Source organism: Erinaceus europaeus, chromosome 13 (assembly GCF_950295315.1).
Source record: "Erinaceus europaeus chromosome 13, mEriEur2.1, whole genome shotgun sequence".
Lineage (NCBI taxonomy): Eukaryota > Metazoa > Chordata > Mammalia > Eulipotyphla > Erinaceidae > Erinaceus > Erinaceus europaeus.
Genome location: NC_080174.1, coordinates 86,863,915 through 86,879,033, shown reverse-complemented (window position 1 = coordinate 86,879,033; position 15,119 = coordinate 86,863,915). Strand labels below are relative to the sequence as shown.

Genomic DNA, 15,119 nt, shown 5'->3' with positions numbered 1-15,119 from the left:
TGTTACCAGTCATAGATTACATATTTTCTCTCCTCCCCCATTATTTTCACACAGAAAAAAGCAAGACACAGAATAAAGATAGGAAAGAAACCACAGCATTGAGACTTTCTTCACTACTGTGGCCAATTACAATAAACGGGGGTCCAGCACATGGCAAAAAAAGCAAGCCGCAATTCTTTTCCTTATATATATTTATTTATTCCCTTTTGTTGCTCGTTTTTTTTTCCTAATGTTGTAGTTATTATTGTTGTTGTTATTGATGTCGTCGTTGTTGGATAGGACAGAAAGAAATGGAGAGAAGAGGGGAAGGCAGAGAGGGGGAGAGAAAGACAGACACCTGCAGACCTGCTTCACCGCCTGTGAAGGGACTCCCCTGCAGGTGGGGAGCCAGGGGCTCGAACGGGGATCATTCCGCAGGTCCTTGTGCTTTGCGCCACCTGCGCTGAAGCAGCTGCGCTACCGCTCGACTCCCCCAAAATGCAATTCTTTTTCTAGACGAATGAATTGCCTTCCACAATCACAATTAATTCGCTACTGGATTTTCTTCCCGGCACACAGCCCACACTGGGGGGGGGGGGAAAGGAGGTGTCTCCAATGTTTTCTGCCGCCCCCCTTCTTTTTTTAACCCGCAGCTGATCGTTGGCTTGGCGAGCACGATCATTTTTCTGCAAACCAGCTCTGCAAGGATTGCAAAGGGTGCCCGGGGTGCGGAGCCCCAGCACCAGGAGTTAACAGCAATGAGAGCACCAGTTGCACAACAGGACATTTCTCGCCAGCCCAGGAATTGGCGAGCCCCGCTCCCATGTGATCCTGCAATTTGTCTTTTGCATGAAGTCTGCGAGGGATTCCCCCCTTCCCCACCCCCCGCAAGTTCAAGTATCCACGAGAAAGGCATGCACCGCCTCATACTGAACCGAGCAGGGCCAGCTCGTTATAGGGGAGGCGGGGGGCGCTCAGGTGGGCGACTCGGGTCACCCTACAGTGAGGCCCGGGTGCTGCAGCTCAGGACCCCCACCCCAGCCACCCGCAGCCCCGGAAGTTTTGAGTCTCTATTGGTAAAGTCCAAGAGTCACCTTGACCCTGCCGGACAGGTGGGGAAAGTTAGGGAGATGGCGGGTGAGAGTTAAAAACCCAAGACCAGAGGACTTTCGGCAGCCAGACACGCCGTCACGTCTTCCTGTTTTCAGGGCGGCTCGGCGTGGAGGACAGGCTCGGAGAGCAGGTGGCAGGGCTCCGCCCACCACGCGCCGCCCCGCCCCGCCCCGCCCCGCCCTCTGCTCGCCTCCGCCCCCTCCCACCCGCGCCGCCGTGAAGTCCCGCCTCCTCGGCGCGCGCGAAGAAGTGTCGCGTCGCGAATTCTGGGAATTGTAGTCCCGCCTCCGGGAGCCGCCTTAGCAAAAGTCACTCGGGCCTACACGCCCCATGGTGCCGTGCGGTACCGGCCGCTCCCGGATGTGTGCCTGTCGCCGGAAGAGAAGAAGGCCCCCCTCTCTCGGCCCGGCCATCTTGTGGGAAGAGCTGAAGCAGGCGCTCTTGGCTCGGCGCGGCCCGCTGCAATCCGTGGAGGAACGCGCCGCCGAGCCACCATCATGCCTGGGCACTTACAGGAAGGCTTCGGCTGCGTGGTCACCAACCGATTCGACCAATTATTTGACGACGAATCGGACCCCTTCGAGGTGTTGAAGGCAGCAGAGAACAAGAAAAAAGAAGCCGGCGGGGGCGGCGTTGGGGGCCCCGGGTCCAAGAGCGCAGCTCAGGCCGCAGCCCAGACCAACTCCAGCGCGGCGGGCAAACAGCTGCGGAAAGAGTCCCAGAAAGACCGCAAGAACCCGCTGCCTCCCAGCGTCGGCGTGGCGGACAAGAAGGAGGACAGCCAGCCGCCGGTGGCGCTTAAGAAAGAAGGTGAAGCCGGGGCGGGAGGAGGCGGGCGCGGGGCGCGGGGCGCGGGACGCCGGCGGGGGGCGCGGGCTCTGCGGTCACGTTGCCCGCACGCGCCGGCCGGGCAGGTCCCGCCAAGTAGCCGCGAGCATGGCAGCTCCCAAGTTCAAGTCGGCGCGGCCGGCCGGGGGGTCGGGGACGCCACCCACCCAGCCAGCCGCCCAGTCGCGGGTCCCTTCCCGCCTGATCCCGGGGTGCAGGCGGCCGGGGGCTTTTCCCGCCCAGAGCCGCGGCTCTCGACGTGCTGCTGCTGCTGCGGCTTCCAGGTGCGGCTGTCGCTCTTTTTTTTTTTTTTTTTTTTAATTTTTGTTTTAAATCCACTTTTTTCTCCCCATATCTCCCCCCGACATGCCCTTTTTTTTTTAATTCCTCTTTTTCTCTCTCCCTTGTTCTTTTTTTTTTTTTTCTTTTGCAACAGAGCGTTCTCTTCCTGCCATCGCACCCCGAAACGCCGTCCTGCTGCAGAGCGGGCAGGTTGCGGGGTGGTGGTGGGGGGGGCTTCACCTCGGTGTCGAGCAAGTTTCTGCAGCCAGCGCGGAGGGGGCTGTCGTCTTGCTTAATGTTATTTTCGGGGTGGGGGGGTGTGTGGGGTACCACGCGTGCTTTATCGGGGCGTCTAACCCCCCCCTACACACACACGCGCGCGCACACACCCCAAAATTGCAGGCCCCCGGGGAGCAGCTGGCGGGCCTGCGGGACTGGGTCCGACTGGCCCGGGGAGCGCGGAGGAGGCGCCCGGGACGGCCGAGCAGCTCCGCACATGGGGCCCTGCGCGCCGCCGCCGCGATCTTGTTGTTGCTCTTTTTTTTCTTCTTCTTATTTTTCCTCGTGTGCCAGTCGTTATTGGTTGGTTCTTTGTTTTTGTTTGTTTGTTTGTTTGTTTCTTCCTTTGGTCGGAAAACAGCAGCTCGGGGACGAGAAAAGGCAGGGCGCACAGGCTCCTCACCTGTCTGCAGGCCGAGCCGCCCCCCTGCCACGTGCTCCCGGCGGACTTGGCCTCCCGCCGACTCGCACGGCCGGACAGACGGACAGACGGGCTGGGAAGGACGGGCTGGGGGTGCTGGGGAAAGGGGGCCGCCTGCGGGGTCGTCCACGAGCCTGCGCTGGAGCTCGCTCCTGCCTCTCGGTCCTTCTTTCTTTCCCCTGCGGGAATTTCCTTTTTTTTTTTTTAACTGTCGACACTCGTGTTTGTTTTTTTTTTTAGATCAGCACTTGAGCGCTCTTTAATTCTCGGTATTCTTTTTCTGTTATTATTTGGAAGCCCGCCTTGTAAATCAGGGCCAGGGTGAGTGACAGGTGGTTTCTCTGGGGATCGATCCCCCGACCTGGGCGCTGGGCCCGCATCTAGGCCGGTGAGGGAAGCTCGCGGCCGCGGCTGTGGCAGCGGTTCGCATCCGGGCTCGGCCTCTTGCGCAGGGCGGCGCCGGGACCCCCGCCGGACCCCCGCTCCCTGCACGGGCGGGACACGGGGAGGTCGCGCCCCCGGCGCCGGGTTCCCGCTGTGGGCGGCACCTTTGCTCCTCGTTGGTCTTGGTCTTTGATGGGGCGAGAGGGAGATTTCAGTGTCGGATGTTGGTTTTCACTGCGTGGATGGGTCGCCTGGACTTTTTTTCCCCTAAATACTCTGGCTTACTCTCCAGTAAGGTGGGGAAGCCAGCCATTGCTTCCTTGGGTGTGTTTGTCTCGGGCGGGTTTCAGGCCCCACCCCGGTGCGCAGCCACCTGGCCGCGCACTGACTGTAATAAAACGGCTCAGGGCTTCGCTCGTGTGTTGTGACGGTATCTGGACTAGGCGGGTCTGGCTTCTCACTGCAGAGTCTGAATCTGCGTGTAGCTGGGCGCCTTGGTGGGGTGGCATTCCTCTCGGCACCGGCACCGGCACCCACACCGGCGTCTGCGGGTCCTGCTCCAGTGAGGCCCGAGGCCGGGCTCCTGACACGTGCTCGGGGCCGGACAGGCGCAGTCGACCCGCGACAGCCCGTGTCGGGGTCACCCGTGTCCACTGGCCATTTATGAGCCTCAGACTCTCGACGGGGGAGGAAGATGAGAGAGCGCTGCGTTTTAAAAGGCTTCGTGTGTGGCTCGCGCTCTCCCCTGAAAAAAAATAAATAAATAAATAAAAAGTTCTTTGGAAACAAAAACTTTCGAGCCACCTTTTAATAAGCGCGTTGCCCAGGTGAATCCCAGCTGCGCGGCGCTCGCTTGCGGGCGCACGTGGGGAGGAGACCCTAGTGCGGGTGCTGGCGGAGCAGCTTGGAGCAGGGAGATAGATAGAAAGCAGTGTCGGTTTGCATCTCAGTTCGTAATAGTATGAAATGGCCCCCTTTTTGCCTACATACTCTCTGTTTTCCACTCCCATATAAAATGTGACCGCTGTTTTTATTATTGATGCTTGTTTAGTGAGTGCATTGCTACTGATTTTATCTTATCTCTAAAGCCACTTGTTAAAAGTTGGTTTAAATTTAGATTTTAAGTGGAGATTAACATCTTGAATAAAAGTTTGCTCAAATGAATTCCTAGTAAGTTCTTTTTCTTTCTTTTTTTTTTAACCAGAGCATTGTTCAGCACTGGTTTATAGTGGTAGTGGGGGGATTGAACTTTTGGGGCCTTGGAGTTTCGGGTATCCGAGTCTGTCTGCATAACCATTATGCTATTTCCCCTACTTCCCCTAATAAGCCTTAATGTACATACTTCCTTGTATTTTAGAGATGTCCAGTATCAGCCTTTTTCAGTGAGAAATGTTCCTTAGTGAGCTGGGAAAACAGCAACTTTTTTTTTCCTCTCTAACAGTTTAGACTCAATTTTATTTGTGCTGAAACAAATTATTGGCATGTTTAATTTATCATTTTAGGAATAAGACGAGTTGGAAGAAGACCTGACCAACAGCTTCAGGGTGAAGGGAAAATCATTGACAGGAGACCTGAACGACGGCCACCTCGTGAACGACGATTTGAAAAACCCCTTGAAGAAAAGGGGGAAGGAGGAGGAGAGCTGTCAGCTGATAGGCAAGTTTGTGTGTGTGTGTTTCTGTCAGTCTAGTCACATTTTAACACAGCTATAGATTGGGTGTGATTACTAAAATAGTTGTGTGGGGGGTCACGTTTTCCAGGTTTTTCGTCTGAATATGATTATTAGACTTCAGACAATTTGGTCAGTTTCTAGTGTTGAATCTTACATGTGAAGAAACAGTTGTTGAATTAATAGGAAACTCAGTGGGCTTTTTATTGTAAAGAGGAAACTTGCATAAAATAAATGCTAAGCTAACTTCCTTGGGAAGGGGGACTGGTTCTCATTTCCTTTCTGTTTAGAAACCGGTTATTTTGAATTGTCTTTTTTGGTGCTGCAGTTGCTTTAGAGGTTTCATAAGTCGAGTCTTTATGTGTTGAGCTGTGAGCTGCTAAATGTGACTGTAGAGTTTGGAGCCCTTGAATGAATTTCTCTTACCTCTGTCTGGAGACCGTGGGAGTTTATATATATTTCTAATCTGTCATAGACCCATTATCGAACGGTCTATCCGAGGCCGTGGCGGTCTTGGAAGAGGTCGTGGCCGCGGACGAGGAATGGGCCGAGGAGACGGATTTGATTCTCGAGGCAAACGTGAATTCGATAGGCATAGTGGGAGTGATAGATCGTAAGTCTTACTGGTTTTTATTAATTTCCCATTTTAATTCTACTTCTTTAATAAAACAAAGTTTGAATTTCTAGAATTAAAGAGTATTATGTTAACTCAGTTTTGTTAGTTCTTTCTCACATTACAGTGGCCTGAAGCATGAGGACAAGCGTGGCGGCAGCGGATCTCACAACTGGGGAACTGTCAAAGATGAATTAACGTTGGTATTCCGATTTTATTGTTTGTTTAAATTTAACAAGATTATCTTGTGTGTTGTTACTGGCGGTCAGTTAGAAGTTCACTGATAACTTTTCTCTGGAGTAAGAATGACTGCTCTAATCTCAGGCTTTATAAAATTATATTTGTGTTTTCAGTCGATAATGCAGGCACATTTTACTTTTTCTGTACATTTATGCATGGACTTTCTCATTTCAAGTGGATTTGGGTACTCTGATTTTTCATGTTTTTAGTTCCTATTCTAGTCACGGACCTTTTGGGTCATTATAAAATGGAGAACTCAGTAATGCTTTTCTTTAGAGAATCGGGTTATTTTCTTGAGTTAAAACGCTGCGAACTGAAGCAGCCTAAGTTATTTTCTCTGTGGTTAGGTGGTGCAGTCAGTAGAGCTCAGGACTTAACCCGGGCTGGGGGAGATAACAAAATAATTAAACAACAAAAAAATGATAAATCAAGACTTTGGTGACTCAGGTTCTGAGGTCCCAGGTCCAGTCCCCAGCACAAGAGTGCTCTGCATGGATTTATGTATCTTCCCTTTACTAGAAATGTGCTCTTAGAGAATGTGGAGACTAAAATATTTTTGTGTAGAACTCATCAGCTTCATGTAAATGGACCTAGATGCCTTTCTTTTTTCTCTTTCCTTAGAGACTCCCCCAAATACATTCAGAAACAAATATCTTATAATTGCAGTGACTTGGAACAAGCAAATGTGACTGAGGAAACACCTGAAGGTGAAGAGCATCCAGTGGCAGACACTGAAAATAAGTAAGTGGTTTTATGGAAGCTGGTAGTAATTTAAAAAAAGAAAGAAACAACCAAACCATTAATTCTGTTATCTGGTAGCTTTGCTCATACCTCTCAAATAGTAACTAGAGGATTTTACCGTGTATATACTGCTAAAGGCTTAATTGAAAAATAGAAGGGCCCTTTTCTATTTGACCTTGTGGTCTTAATCAGGCAATCCAGATTAGTAAGACCTGTTGGCCTCTGAGCACAAAAATTATTTTAATCTGAGAAAAGGATGGAGGAGGCTTCAATTTGAATACATCTTACCTGTAAGGCAGAGAAGTTGAAATGGAGAGGTCTTAGTGGTAGTTGTCCAGTGACATTGTAGATAAGAAAATGAAGAACCAAAGTTGCATTTTTTACAAAAGATTTTATTTAGTTCACAGGAGAGAACCAGACATCCATCAGTCACTCGGTGCATGTACTGCCAGGGATTGAACTTGGTACTTTATCTTTGAGAGTCCAATATTCACTGTTAATCTCCTAGGCTGTAGAAGTTGGTGATTTCTAAGAACTAGACCATACTGTTGAAATAGAGCTCTTTTGGTTAATACTTTGATGAAAGAATTGGATTAGTTCCCTGGACACAATGAACACTGGTGATTAAACTCAGGTCTGTAGGTTTTTTGAGTCTAGACTGCTGATAAAGAATTGTAGTATCTAGAATTCAGGAGTGCAAAGTAATTTGGGCTCTCTTAACTAATTTTATTCTGAGGTCTTCCAAAACTAAGAAAATGAGACTGTTTTGTGACATGGGGGAAGGCACAGTAGAACGTTAAACTCATGCCTGGCTCTTTGTGCCCTTTTTTTTTTTTTTTTTTTTTTTAACCAGACCACCACTACCTGGTTCTAATTTAGAGGGGTCTTGGGGATTGTTCCTTGATGCGTAGTTTTCTCCTCAGTTTATAATCTCTCTTAGGTGGTACCGTGGAATCTTCATTTTGTGTGAACTGCGTGGATAAATTAGCCCTCATGTAACAACATGAAGTGTGTCAAACAGTACATAAACACAGCTGTTCTGTGAACAGAGCCCATCCCAGGTTGAAGATACCTTACCAGAGCCCTGCTCAGCTCTGGCTTATGGTGGTGCAGGGGATTAAACCTGGGGCTTTTCCTTCCCTTTTTAATTTTTTTTTTTTTTTTGGGTAGAGACAAACTGAAAGGGGATGGGAGAGACTTCATGAAGCTCATCCAGCCCCCCTTCCCCACAGGTGGGGCCAGGAATTTAAGCCCAAGTGTGACACCACTTAGGTCCTTTAGAGCATTTTTTTATTTATTTGTTATTATTACTTTATTTTTTGAGCATTTTCTAATCTTGGTCTAGAGTTGGGGAGACTGAACAATTTGTGTTCTAGCATATACGAGTCTAAGTTTGTGAATCTTAGTTTTGCTTAATTTGTCTATTTTTTTAAAAAAATACTTATTCCCTTTTGTTGCCCTTGTTTTATTGTTGGATGGGACAGAGAGAAATGGAGAGGGGAAGGGGAAAATAAGACACCTGCAGACCTGCTTCACCCACCTGCAGGTGGGGAGCCAGGGGCTCGAACTGGGATCCTTGCATTTTGTACCAGTTGGGCTTAACCCACTGCACTACCGCCCCACTCCCAATTTGTCTTTTTATCAGCACTGCATAGCTCTGGCTTACGGTGATACTGGGGAGTGAACCTGGGACCTTGGGGCGTTAGGCATTGATTTTTTTTTTTTTTTTTTAAGCCAGAGCACTGCTCGGCTCTGGTTTATGGTGGTACAAGGGATTGAACCTGGGACTTGCATAACTGCTGTGCTGTCTACCTCTCCCCCATCGTTTTTGCTGTCTACCCCATACCCTTTTGTCTATTTTATGCAAATTATTTGACTGGAGAAATCACTCACATGTAGTTTGCAGGCCAGGGGTTGACACTTGGGTAGTTTCTCTCTCCATGGTAGGTGTCTGCACCAGTTTCCCAAGGTGCTCTCTGAGATGCCCCCTTCCCGAGTTCTCTGGCTCAGTGCTCCACACAGTCCAGGTGTTGGACAGGGAAATTGAGGGGTAGGTGGAGATAGGAAGAGACAAACCTGCAGACTTAACCGATCACTTGTGAAGCTTCTCCCTGCCTGCGGGTGGAGACTGGACCTTGAACCCAGGTCCTTGTGCACACCTGGGCCCCACAGACTTGAGTTTTCCCTTTCTTGTTTAAGTTCTACCTATATGTGAGATGGTCGGGTGTTGTTAAAATTCAGAGGCTCTTGCTGGGCTGGCTTGCTTCACGGCGGGTAACAGAGACGCGGAGACAGCGGCTGGGCAGGGAAGCTGTATTTCTTTATTCAGGAACGATTCACAAACTAAGACAAACTAATCACCAAACAGAACTCTGCTGTCTCTTTGCGGCGGCGCAAGCACTCTTTCCTTTTCTGTAACTCGGGAACTCTCCAACTCTGGAACTCTGGAACTCTCGTACTGGGGAACCCTCTGAAACTCTTCCACTGTGCAACTCTCTCTTACTCTGTAACTCTGAAACTCTCGAACTCAGGAACCCTCTCTCGGGGTTCCTTGGGGCGGGGCCAAGCGGGCCCGCGAAATTAACTGGACTGATCCAATTCTCTTGGCAGGGAAGGGTTAGAACAAACCAATGTAAAGCATACGACAGTCGGGTATTCTACCTTCAGTTTTTTGCTAAAGTACAGTTTCGGGACCTGTTTTTCCTTGTCCTTGATGGTGCTTCACTGCTCTAGGTTTAGCTTTTCAGGCAGAAGGAAAGACAACACAGCACTGAAGCTTAGCTCCCACTGTGGTGGGGGCTGGACTTAAACCGGAATTGTTGTGTGCCTGGCACAGCTCATCCCCATAGGTAAGCTGTCTTGCCAGCTTTAACACCCAGAGTCCCCCCCCCCCCAGCTGATAGACAGGCTTAGTAACCTTTAGCTTAGATCCCTTGAAGATGGCTTGGAGGTTGGCATAGTGCGGTAGTGCCCGTGGTCCCAAGTTCAATCTGTTACACTACATAGGACAGAATGATTGTCTCATTGAAAGAATTTTAAGTGGTAAACATAAAAGGAAGAAGAGATACTTGAGCTCTAAGGTTAACTGAATCCCCTGCTATCTTTAGAAGGAAGCAGGACTCCCGAAATAGTGACCGACTTGTTCGGCAACAAGTGGAAATTGAGGTTAGATTTAAATAATGGATTTGTAAGCATGCACTTTGTTTGGGGGTCAGAGGGAAAAGGCGCCCTGAACAGTGGGCATAACCTGGGGGGCTAGTTTGGGGCTGGCGCCAGTGCGTCTGTGGGGCGCTGCATTGTTAGCATAGCCTTGGTCTCCGGTCTAAAGCAGGTTGGAGTGTTTGTCATTTCACCAAGGTGATGGCTCCCAGCACAGTCGTTGACACGGGTGCATTTCGCCATGCTTAACAGGTGTCTGTCCCCCCATTGTGATGGTTTCACTTGTTTTGCCTTGTTTTTCTGCCTTGAGATAAATACTATAGACATTGAAAATAGGCTTAGGAGCAGTTAAGCCAAGGAGGTGGGGGTGGCGAGCAGCTCACCTGTAGGTGACATGCACCCACTTAGCTCAAAGCCGGGAGTCCACACAGGGGCACTGTGGCCCACACAGGTAGTGGGGTAGACGCTGGTGCTGTGCTGCCATGGTCTGAGAATGAGGATAGCCAGCCGCTCAGCGGTGAAGCCGCACAGAATCTGGGGCCCGGTGCGGCAGCACGGTGTGGCTCGAAGGAAAGCGTGGGCTGGGTTTGGGGCACGGAGCACTGGCGCAGCAGTAGAGCTGTAGGCGCAAGGCCTGAACTGGATCCCCAACAGTGCGCGTGCCAGAGTGCTGCTCAGTTCCTGCCAGCCGTCAGGTCATGGGGAAAAGTGCTTGTGCTTGGATTATAATCTCATTTACCAATTAGCCAAGATCAACTTCTTTGCTTATACATTATATACTTCTGTCACTGTTAGCAGCCTCCTACCAGATAAAAAACTTGAAGCGTCTTTCACAGGGAGAATGAAGTTGAAGAAGTAAAGGAAGAGGGTCCGAAAGAGATGACTTTGGATGAGTGGAAGGCCATTCAGAACAAGGACCGGGCAAAAGTGGAGTTTAATATCCGCAAACCAAACGAAGGTGCTGACGGGCAGTGGAAGAAAGGGTTCGTTCTTCATAAGTCAAAGAGCGAAGAGGTAAACTTCTAAACTAATATTTGGGAATGTTCTGAAATTAGTGTAGCCTTCAATTTTACAATGGGAGATTTTGTTTTAAAAAAAAAAAAGGAAAACTACATAGGGACAGGAAAATAAATGAACTGTATTTGCTGTACGTTCCAAGACATTTACTTCTGGTCGATCTATACTTCATAGTATTATGTTGTATGATTGTTAGTATTTTAGAAGCTTTAGAAGGTGGGTCTTTTGAAAATTGGTAAAAGTCTATAATCTTTCCTGGCTGGACATTATTAAAGGACTTGGGTTGGAGGGCTGATTTATATTCAGTTTAAGTAGCTTCATTTAATACTTACTTTTGAGGCTGTCTGCCTATGACTGGCAGTGTTTTTTAGTATGATTATCTTTATTGGACAGAGGCAGCCAGAAATCGAGAGGAGGGTGGAGATAGACACCTGCAGCATTGCTTCACTCGTGAAGTTTTTCCCGTCCCCTGCAAGTGGGGACCGGGGGCTTGAACCCAGCACTTTGTGCATTGTAACATGTGTGCCAACACTAGGCCCTCATACACAGTGTTTTAAGGCTCCAGTAAATGGTAGTAGAGGAATGTTATAAAAGAATAGAGAACTTACAGTTCTCTTTATTGAGAAAGATAGGAAGAGAGAACCAGACGTCACACTGGCACAAGTTACTTACTGCTGGGGATTGAACTCAGAAGTTGGTGCGTGAGAGTCTAGTGCTTTGCCCACTGCACCACCTCCCAGACCACTTGAGCACATTCTTGAGCCCTGTCTCAAGAGTAATTGTGAGGTTTCAGTCATTAATGTTAAATTGAAATGTTGTGCTACAATTTTAAAAGGCCATGCTACATTTTAATTTTCCAAAGGGTAGACTGACTGGAATAAACTTGCGAACATTAAAAAAAAGGTTGAGGACGCTTCTGAAGACCGAGGGAAGTTAAAGACTTTGATACTTGTGGGACAGCTTTTCTCCAGAACAAGGATATACACAAGGATTTAAGTTAGGATTTGTGCAGTTTACGTCAGGTTTAGGTATGGTGGCATTAAATGTACTTTTGCACTGAGCTTGTCAGTAGCAACATTTTAAAAATACATCTTTTTGAACTTTTGACCAGAGAGTAAACCTGGGACTTTGGAGCCTCAAGCATGAGAGTCTCTATATAACCATTGTTCTGTCTTCTCCACCACCACTCTCCCCCACTTTTAAACTTTATTTGCTAGAACAGAGTGGGCTGGGGCAGATACAGAGGGAGAGAAACACCTGCAGCCCTACTTCACTGCTCATGAAGCTTTCACCCTGGAAGTGGGGACCTAGGGCTTTGAACCTGGTGCACCACCACCTGCCACACTCCTCCCCAGAATAATCTTAAATACTATTCTACTTCTATCTTCATCCTTGTGGCAAGTGAGATTAGCATGACACACGAGTATGTGTGTTGAGCAGCACCCCAAGGTTCCTCTTGTAGTAAAACCTACAAGGTATTTCAGCTTAAGCTTATTTGCTTCTGTGCTCCAGAAATTTAAGAAGCTTCCAATTAATCCTTTGCAATAGCAAACAATTGAAAACTACGGAATTAGCATGTTTGATTGACTTTAATTTACTAATGGCTTTGTAGTTTATGTTGACATATTTTAGGCTCCTTTAAACTTAATGCTAAGAGGTTTTTTTTGTTTGTTTGTTTGTTTGCCTCCAGGGTTATCACGGGGGCTCAGTGCCTGCAGTACGAATTCACTGTTCCCAGAGGCCATTTTTTCCCCTTTTTGTTGCTCTTGTTGGATAGGACAGAGAAATCAATGGAGGAGGGGAGAGAGAAAGATAGACACCTGCAGACCTGCTTCACCACTTGTGAAGCGACTCCCCTGCAGGTGAGAAGCCAGGGGCTCGAACCGGGATCCTTACGCTGGTCCTTATGCTTGGTGCCATGTGCACTTAACCTGCTGTGCCACCTACCACCCAGCCCCTGCTAAGAGCTTTCTTTTTATTATTATTTTTGTTGTAGTTGTTGTTGGGTAGGACAGAGAAATGGAGAGAGGAGGGGAAGACAGGGAAGACCTGCAGACCTGCTTCACTGCCTGTGAAGTGACTCCCCTGCAGGTGGGGAGTTGGGGACTCAAACCAGAATCCTTACAGGGTCCTTGCGCTTTGCGCCACGTGCACTTAACCTGCTGCACTTAACCCGACTCCCAAGAGCTTTCTTTATTGAGTTGACATGACACTAAAGAATGGCTTTCAGTGTGAGGTGAAACATGAATAAAATTAAAATCTTACTTAAAGCTGTTTGAAAGACTGTTTTTTTATGACTTAATAGTTTTACTCTGGGTAGAAACCTCAGGTGCCATTGCTTCCGGTCTTTGTCAGAGACCCACATTAGAATCGAGAGCTCAACATTTTAAGATATCCTGGGGCAAGGGAATAAATAAATGAAAAAAAAAAAGATATACTGGGACCAGCTTTCTAGAGGCCAGAGAGGTGACTGCCTTGGATTGTTTGATCCCTGGTTCATATGAGCGACAAGGCAAGCTGCTTGCATAGGTAGAGCGAGTGGTGGTTTGGACTCTGGTATAGCAACTCAGTGATAGCACACTCCTTATGTCTGTGAGACCCTGCTTTCAACATTTGGCATTCAAAACACTGATGTTAACATTTACTTACCTGCAGTGTTGGTGTATCCACACAGATAGAATATGATATGAATTGGGTTTTGGTCCTAGGAGAACACCCAGCCGCAGATCTGTCACGTTACGTCTCCTGCATCATGTAATGACTTTGATACAAACTTTTAGGCTCACGCTGAAGATGCGGTTATGGACCATCATTTCCGGAAGCCAGCGAACGATATCACCTCTCAGCTGGAGATCAATTTTGGAGACCTTGGCCGCCCAGGACGTGGTGGCAGGGGAGGGCGAGGTGGCCGTGGGCGTGGTGGACGTCCAAACCGTGGTAGCAGGACTGACAAGGTAATTTGAGGTCTTTTAATTATGCCTCTGTTTAAAGTATTTAAATGACTGGTGCCGGTGGAGTAAGTACCAGTTGCGTGCTTGGCATCATGTTTGCTACGTCATTGAATTCCTGCTGTTAGACTACATTGCAGTTTTACAGAAGACATTCAGGTCTAGGGAACCAAATTGTTATTTTATAGAAAACTGCTTAGCTCAGGGGGGTGTGACGGGAATTGAACCAGGGGCTTCAGAGTCTTGAAAGATTTTTACTGTAGCATAACCTTTAAGTCCAGTGGACAATTCCTTAAGTAATGACACTTTTTTTTTTGTTTTGATTTCTTGATTAGATTATTCTTTGAGAGCAGTACTTAACTTTTGGCCTACTTTTTATAATCTCCAGTGGTTTGCAGTGTTAGAAGCAAGCTTATAAATATTTCGATAATACATCCAAAAGTACTACTTAATTTTGAAATGTGACTTAACCTTGGAATTAACACTGTTCAGACCAGGAAGATACCTAATCTAAGGGTATAGACTCCATGCCTGAGGCTTGACATTCCTGCACTCAAGTCCTGGGCACCCCAAAACCAGAATTGAGTAGTCCTCTGATTGGAAACAGAAAGTGGGATCACCTGGAGGGATATTTGCAAAGAAACCAAAAACAGTGATGATTCACACTGTGACTGGGAAGCTCTGGATGAGTTGTATGGTTTTGTGTCTAAATGTAAACACTGCCTAGTCTGCTTTGCAGCGCTTGAATACTGCTAATTTTTGTTTTTGTTTTTCTCTTTCAGTCAAGTGCTTCTGCTCCTGATGTAGATGACCCAGAGGCTTTCCCAGCTCTGGCCTAACTGGATACCATAAGACAACCCTGGTTCCTTTGGACCCTCCTGTCTGAGGTTTTGCATGCTTAAGGATCCCAATCGACTAAGAAATTTAAAAACAACAACAACAACAACAAAAGACTGTCATTCATGCCATTCACACCTAAAGACTGAATTTTATCTGTTTTGAAAATGAACTTCTCTCGCTACACAGAAGTAACAATATGGTAGTCAGTTTTGTATTTAGAAATGTATTGGTAGCAGGGATGTTTTCATAATTTTCAGAGATTATGCATTCTTCATGAATACTTTTGTATTGCTGCTTGCAAAAAATGCATTTCCAAACTTGAAATATAGGTGTGAACAGTGTGTACCAGTTTAAAGCTTTCACTTCATTCGTGTTTTTTAATTAAGGATTTAGATGTTCCTCTTCCCAATTACAAACTGGTTTTAAATATCGGACAGAGTATCAGTTTTACTACCTGCTTTGCATATCCACACATGGTCGACTGGGACATGTAAAAACTTGGATTTGTCAAATTTTATGCTGTGTGGAATACTAACTACTTTATGTATTTTAACTTAGTTTTAATATTTTCATTTCTGGGAAAAACCTTTTCACTTCTCATAATAG

General features: G+C 47.4%; 1 protein-coding gene across 4 annotated transcripts; it reads left to right on the top strand.

Moving 5' to 3' along the window:
* The first annotated feature begins 1,493 nt into the window (after positions 1-1,493).
* On the top strand, positions 1,494-14,854 carry SERBP1 (SERPINE1 mRNA binding protein 1). 4 transcript variants are annotated; one of them, XM_007538158.3, is made up of 8 exons: positions 1,494-1,902; positions 4,789-4,942; positions 5,431-5,568; positions 5,696-5,767; positions 6,475-6,549; positions 10,545-10,722; positions 13,506-13,679; positions 14,456-14,854. In XM_007538158.3, exons 1-8 carry the CDS (start codon positions 1,590-1,592, stop codon positions 14,510-14,512), a joined length of 1,161 nt encoding a protein of 386 aa, XP_007538220.1. In that variant the 5' UTR covers positions 1,494-1,589; the 3' UTR covers positions 14,513-14,854. The 4 variants fall into 4 exon arrangements, with proteins under 4 accessions (XP_007538220.1, XP_007538218.1, XP_007538219.1 ...); XM_007538156.3 differs by having other exon boundaries at positions 1,497-1,902; positions 6,430-6,549; XM_007538157.3 differs by having other exon boundaries at positions 1,497-1,902; positions 5,678-5,767.
* The last annotated feature ends 265 nt before the right edge of the window (positions 14,855-15,119 follow it).

What these genes read in the sequence shown, in the direction of transcription:
- SERBP1 (XM_007538155.3), top strand. Translation starts at nt 1,590, where the DNA reads ATGCCTGGGCACTTACAGGAAGGCTTCGGCTGCGTGGTCACCAACCGA. An exon ending in CATAGTGGGAGTGATAGATC is followed by an intron (nt 5,569 to 5,677) that starts GTAAGTCTTACT and finishes CAGTTTTGTTAG; the next exon opens with TTCTTTCTCACATTACAGTG. An exon ending in ATAAGTCAAAGAGCGAAGAG is followed by an intron (nt 10,723 to 13,505) that starts GTAAACTTCTAA and finishes ACAAACTTTTAG; the next exon opens with GCTCACGCTGAAGATGCGGT.